This window comes from Callionymus lyra, chromosome 16 (assembly GCF_982586985.1).
Source record: "Callionymus lyra chromosome 16, fCalLyr1.hap1.1, whole genome shotgun sequence".
Taxonomy (NCBI): domain Eukaryota; kingdom Metazoa; phylum Chordata; class Actinopteri; order Syngnathiformes; family Callionymidae; genus Callionymus; species Callionymus lyra.
In genome coordinates, this window is record NC_141833.1 from 18,868,346 (window position 1) to 18,875,535 (window position 7,190).

A 7,190-nucleotide genomic window follows, 5' to 3' on the forward strand; every position below is an offset into this window, starting at 1 on the left:
ATACTTTAATTTGGCCTCGTAGAGAAACTTTATACACTTCTTTCTTCACAATTCTTTTTTTTTTTTTAATGGTTCCGGTCCCATAACAGTAGCTTTTTAACATTTTTCCTTAAAATATTTATTACCATTTTTATTTATAAAATAATCGTTAGTTTTGTCTGAATTATATTATTTTAACAACATTTTTGTATATATTATATCGACAAATACATATTTATTGTCATTTATTGGACCTTTTTTCTCTCATAATAATAAAAAAAACGTAAAGAAAAATATTTGAGTCTTTTTTAATATTTGTATTCTTTTTGTCACTTTACATTCTATTATTTTTTTAACAAGAATTTATAATAATATAGACGAATACGTGTTTTTTTTCCGAATTATTTTCATTTTAAAGGCCTTGTAAAAAAAAAACACAAATATTTGTATCTTTCAATAATTTAAATATTGCACTTTTTGTCCCTTATAATGATTCTTTAACAAAGTTTTTATGTAAATAATTTCCACCAATACATATTTGTTGTCCTTTATTATTTTTATTTATTGGACCTTTTGTCTCCTATAATAAGAAAAACACTTTGAATATTTGTCTAGTCTTTTGTTAATCTTTTAAAATAATTTAAATGTTGCACTTTTTTTCCCTTTACGTTCTATTATTTTTAACAAAAAAAATCTTATTTTTAAAGAAAATATAGACAAATACATTTGTATTTTCCTAAATTATTTAAATGTATTAGACATTTTGTCTCTTAAAATAAGAAGAAAACGAATTTATAAATATTTGTATCTTTGTAATTAAAAAAAATGATAATATAAATATCGCACTTTTTGTCCCTTTAAATTCTAGAGATTCTAAAGATTTTATATACTGTAGGTTATATCGACAAAAACATATTTATTTTTTCTTCATTATTTACAATAATTATACTTGTTGTTTTTAACCAAAAATCGACTTGACCCTTAAACAACATTAAAACGAAATTGATTAAATTAATTAAAGTCCCTGTGAGTTCTAATAATAAAAAAAAGAGTGTGGAGTTTCACACAATAATCTGTAAATAAAATAAATAATTCAACATTTTATACAAAGATAATAAAGACAAAAACATATGTATTTTCCTAAATAACATAAGTTGAATAAATGTATATTGTATTTTTATATGTTTTCCCATTTTTTAATGATTTAAGAAAACTTTTGTCCATCTAAATTCTATTTTAAAAAGAAATATATGTTTATTTTTTAACAATAATAACAATTTTTACAAATTTTTAACATATGTTTCTCTTAAAATGAAAAAAATAAATATTTTTTTAATACCTTTTTTTCTATTTCTTTCGTTTTTCACTTAAAAAAATAAAATAAATACATGTATTTAAACCAATTTAAATACTTTTTTTCCCTCTAAATTATATATATTTTTCTAGTTTGTCCTCATTATTATTTTTTTAACATAAACGTATTTATTGATCACAATAAAAAGATAATATATTTCAAAATTTGATCAAAGCAGCTCCGTCAGTTTCCAGTCTGGTCCTTTAAAGCTGTTGAGCGTCTTCTCTGGTCTGACCTTGGTCTGGTGACCTTCAAAACACAAGGTCGTGAACACGAAACCAGGTTTTCTCCAGCGTCGTCTCTGATGTGTTTCCTCCGCCTGCGTCTCCGCCGGACGTCGTGTCGTGAAATATTGATCGTCTTCCTCCGAAGAAGGTTCTCGTTCTGTCGCACTAACAAGGTTTTCTGTCGGCGCCGCCGACGGAGTCTGAGATTCTTGTGAATATTTCAAACACTGGAAGGAAGAATCCTCGTCTCACTGCTGTCGACACGACTTCTCAATCAGGATCAAATTACTGTCGAAGAAAAGGTTCTTTTTGTTTAGTTTTATTTATGTTTTCGCCTCAAACCTTCCAAGATTTTTTTTTAACCTACATTTAAACATTTGTTGTTGTTCTTTTTTTTCAAATCATCCTAAAAATAGGATAAATAATTTGATGGATAAATTCTCAATTTTGTTTAAAGAAAAATGAAACAACAAAACAACAAATTGTCGATTAAGACTTTTTGAGGATTTTTAAAAAATAAAGATTAGGTTAAAATCTTGAAATTTGATGAACAAATTCTCAATTTTCTTATAAGAAAATTGTTCAAATTAATAATACGTTTGACAAATGTGTTGATTAAGACTTGAGGGTTTTTTTTTAAAATAAAGCTTTGGTTAAAATCCTGAAATTTGATCAACAAATTCTTGATTTTCTTGAAAGTAAAATGTTCAAAATAATAATATGATTGACAAATCTGTTGATTAAGACTTTTTGAGGATTTTTAATAAGAATTTGGAGAAAAAAAAATTAAATTATATGGAGAAATTCTGTCCGTTTCCTTTGGGCAGACACTTTTTTTATTTGTGTTTTTGCAAAGAAAATTGCTTTTTTTAACTTACGTTTTAAAAACGTGTTTTTCTTTTACAAATCATCCAAAAAATAAGATAAATAAGAACTGATTGATATATTCTCAAGTTTCTTAAAAGTAAAATGGCAACAAAGATTGACATTAAAATTTGTTGATGAAGACTTTTAGAGAATTTTAAAAATATAGATTTGGTTAAAATCTTTTGAAAAAAATAAGATTAATAAGATCTGATCAACAAATTCTTTATTTTCTTGAAAGAAAATTGTTCACATTAATAATATGTTTGACAAATGTGTTGATTAAGACTTTTTGAGGATTTTTTTTAGAAGATTTGGAGAAAAAAAAAATTGAATTATATGGAGAAATTCTGTTGTTTCCTTTGTGCAGACATTTTGTTTTATTTGTGTTTTTGCCAAGAAAATTGCTTTTTTTAACTAACATTTTAAAAATGTGTTGTTTTTTTTACAAATCATCCAAAAACTAAGATGAATAAGATCTGATTGATATATTATCAATTTTCTTAAAAGAAAAATGGCAACAAAGATTGAAATTAAAATTTGAGAAACAAACAGAATGAAAGAAAAGTTCAAATTTAATTGGATCTATTTTGAAAAATCCTCTTTTTTCTTTGTATCCTTTTTGATTTAATGTGTAGAATCTTGACCATAAATGTGGTCGATCTGCTCGTGTCGACGTAGATTATAACAGATTATCGTGGATTTTTCCTTGGATGTGATCAGAAGTTCATCGTCTGCATGATGTTTCAGTGTCGCACAGGAAATCTTGTATTGACCCACAAACCTGTCACTCATCACTCACTGCATCTGATCTGTCGTGACCATGTGGAGCAGAACCAGAACCAGAACCGACAGACACAAATGTATTATGATGTCACTTCCTGTGTCTGACATGTCCTGGTTTTCATTTACGTTTGGTTAAAATGAGAATTTTCTTGATAGAAAAAGTTCCGATTAATCACAGGATTGACATGGAAATGTGTTAATTAAGATTTTGGTGATTTTTGTGACATTTTTTTTTTAATTGTAAAGAAATTCTCAGTTTTCTTGAAAGTAAAATTACCACAGAATTCAGATAAATAATAGATCGACATTGAAACGTAATTTATTTTATTTTATATTTATAGATATTTGTTTATATATTTATATATATATATATATATATATATATATATATATATATATATATATAGTGTAGGACTTTTGATGATTTATTATGAAAATTTGGTTAAAAAAATCTTGATGAATATATTCTAAAAAAAAAATGAAAATGACCATAAAAAATCAGATTAATCATCAATTGACATTAAAATGTGTTGATTAAGATTTTTTATGATTTTTTATTAAACTTTTTGTTTTTTTTACATAAAAATGACCATAAAATTTATATTAATAGAAGATTGTCATTGAAATGTGTCAATGAGACTCAACATTATGTGAAAAATCCTTAAAAAATATATATATATTAACAAAATATATATATTATATTTAGTTAAAAATGACCAAATAATTCACATTAATAATATGATTGAGAAAGAAGAATTTTGATGATTTAAAAAATAAACTACAAAAACCTTTGGTTTGAATCTTAAAATTTGAGGGAGAAATTCTAAATTTTCTTGCAAGAAAAAATTCTGATCAATAATGATTAACATTTAAATAAGACGTTTGATTATTTTTAATTTTAAAAAATTGTTAAAAATCTTACAATTTGATGGAGAAACACTAAATTTTCTGGATAGAAAAATGACCAAGAAAATGTAGATTGATACTTAAAAAATACTTTTATTTTTTAATAGATTTTTGAAACATTTCTTTAATTTGATTTCTAGGAAGATCTGTACATTTTTTTCGGGGGGGGGGGGTTGTTTTGCATCAGAACGCCCTCTGGTGGACGACAAAGTCACTGCCCGTGTATAAAACTTCATCACACCGACGACTCAATCGACTCGACCTGTCGTCCTCAGGACCTGCCTCGCTCTCCGGTGGCTCCGCCCCTGGACTCCTGCTTCCTGAGACCGAGCCGCCCGGCCAACCGCCGCCCCCCGTCCCGCTGGGCCGCCCACTCGCCCTCCACCTCCCCCAAGTGTCCGTCCTCCCGGAGGAGGAGGAGGTTCACGTTCCCGCCGCCGGGGCATCATGGGAAGAGCGTCGTGGAGGGCGAGGAGCCGGCGTGAGCGACTCTACCTCCCGCCCGACCCAGTACCTCAGTCACACACACCCCCACCCAACCCTCACCCCTGGAGGAGACTCAAGGTCGCGGTGGAGGGCGAGGGGTCGGGGGTCGGGGGGTTCACCCTGTAGCACCAGCTGACTGTCGAGAACAACTTCTGGAATGTACTGAACCACGTGTCCATCGATCGGTGCCTGAGTTTCTCATTGTGCGATTGTGTCGCCGCGTGTGAGTCTGTGTGCGTTTGTGTGCGTTTGTTTTCATGCACAAATGTTCTCCGTCTCACCCTTTAACAAGTGTTTACACATCATCTCGGTTTACATTCAGGGGCGTCAACGTGGTTTGAGTCCAGCGAGCGACGGATTATCAAAGGGAAGGAAGGTACGGTGGCCTGTAGAGACCAAAAAAAAAGCCTCTTTAGCCGTCAATACTGGATCATACCCTGAATAGAAGAAGGGTCTGCATTGGTCAGTGGACTTGGTCTGTATTCACAGAGTGACTCACCGGTGGATGTATTACTCGGCGTTAAAGATCCGAGAAAGTTCCCGTAGCGGTTCGGACTTTAAGTCGCGTCTTAATCTCCGATAAGATTGTTGACTTTAAAATGGAATGTTCAGCATGTTTGTTGTCGAATTAGAGATAAACTAAGATATTGCTGTTTAAAAATAAGACAGTTGTGAAACAATCAAAGTATATTTGCTAACATTCGCACAAACCCACACGATTGTGTTCCTTTATTTTTTGGGGTTTTCCATCGTCTCAACTTCTTCACGTTTTGTTCCGGGATTGAAAATCCAAAACTCCTGATATCGAAAACGATAAAACTCAACAACAACAAAAAGTACTGCTCCGTTTAAAAACTGATACCAAGTATTTTGGCCCAGAAATCTTGATTATAAGGAGCAGCAAACGTTCCAAACAGAAATTGAATTAATTGAAATGTATCGCCACCTACAGGCCTGACATTAGAACTACATCGTTTCTGTTCCGGAACCAAAAGGGACTCGAACTCATGTAAGACCTGATGTTCGGGATTAAGGGAAAATATATGTTTTAAAACCTTTTTAATCTTAAATAAACTGTTTAATAGAACGACCCAGTTAGCATCTAAGCTAATTTGGCGTCTAACTTTTGAAGGATTTTGATGATTTTTAAAAAATTTGGTTTCAATCTCAAAATTTGAGGGAGAAATTCAAAATTTTCTTGCAAGACAAAATTCAGATCAATTATGCGATTGACACTTTAATTAAGACATTTAATTGTTTTCAATAAAAAAAATGTTAAAAATGTTAAAATTTCATGGAGTAACACAAAATGTCCTTGATGCAAAAATGACCAAAAATTTTAGATTAATAATAAGATTTTTAATAAGAAGTTTTTTGTTTGATTTCTAAGAAAGATCTGTAAGTTTTCAGGGGGTTGTTTTGCATCAGGTCGCCCTCTGGTGGACGACAAAGTCACCGCTCGTGTATAAAACTCAATCACAACCAACCGAACGACTCAGTCGACTCATGGGTCGAGTCACACATCCTCGACTATCGTTTTTTGTTCCATCGTTTCAGACGCACAATCGTTCTCAAAAGCCATTTCTTTTCTTCCGGGGCGAGCAGCAAAAACACGATGTCATTTCTGATCGAAAACCCTTTTCGGGAATCGAAACCCGGGGCTCGACGGCGAAAAAAACCTTATGCATCTCTGGAGGGAAGTTGTACAGATACGGATGTTTTTGCATGCCTTGGAAACACTAGCACTTTAGTGCACGTACGTATTAGCGCTCGTGGTCCGTGAGCACTTCGGCTGTTTGTTCCAAACATGTTTCTAAGTAACTTATTGACTGTCTTTGCAACAGTCGCTCTCAGATATGAATGAACTTTCTTTTCCAGAGGAAAACGATGGAATGTCGAGGGAAACGAATCAGAATGTTTTCAATATATAGAGAAAAAAAGTCTACGTCAGGAGGTCTATTATCTATTGTAGTGTGTGTGTGTGTATAATACATGTAATAAACATGAATGTGTATTTACAACATTTCTGTGTGTGTGTGTTCAGTAAAATATGATCTCTTCGTGATAGATTATATTCTCTTTCATTCGACCTGAGTTTACACACTCATCCTCGTGTGTGTGAGAGTGAGAGTGTGTGTGTGTGTGTGTGTGTGTGTGTGTGTGTGTGTGTGTGTGTGTGTGTGTGTGTGTGTGTGAGAGAGTGTGTGTCTGTGTGTGAGAGTGTGTGTGTGTGTGTGTGTGTGAGTGTGTGTGTGTGTTGGCAGGATTATGCCGGGTCATCGGGGGCAGACGCACAGAATGTGAATAAGAAGATTGTATCGTCCCAGAGAAGTCAAATCCTCTTGCATCATGTCATACATGTGCCACCTCCTAACATGTTCCCCCGGCTTGTCACGCAAGATTCACAATCAGTCAGTCACCGCTGAAGTGAAGAAGTCTGACATCTGTCAATCATTTCTTTAATAATAATAATTTTTTAAATAAACAACCTAAAAATATATATATATATATATATTTTTAAATCGTGTTTCTGACAAGTACACATCTCAAAACATAACTATTTATAATATTAATTAAGCTTTTATTTT

At 32.1% G+C, this 7,190-nt stretch overlaps 1 protein-coding gene across 2 annotated transcripts in view; it reads left to right on the forward strand.

Annotated features, from left to right (window-relative positions):
- The window catches only part of mtcl1 (microtubule crosslinking factor 1), a 63,965-nt gene extending 57,340 nt beyond the window's left edge, over nucleotides 1–6,625 (forward strand). For both annotated transcript variants that reach the window (XM_087811706.1, XM_087811707.1), the window contains exon 14: nucleotides 4,392–6,625. In XM_087811706.1, the coding sequence (XP_087667832.1) occupies nucleotides 4,392–4,601 (210 nt within the window). In that variant the 3' untranslated portion in view covers nucleotides 4,602–6,625. The remainder of the gene's footprint in view (nucleotides 1–4,391) is intronic.
- Nucleotides 6,626–7,190: the final 565 nt, after the last annotated feature.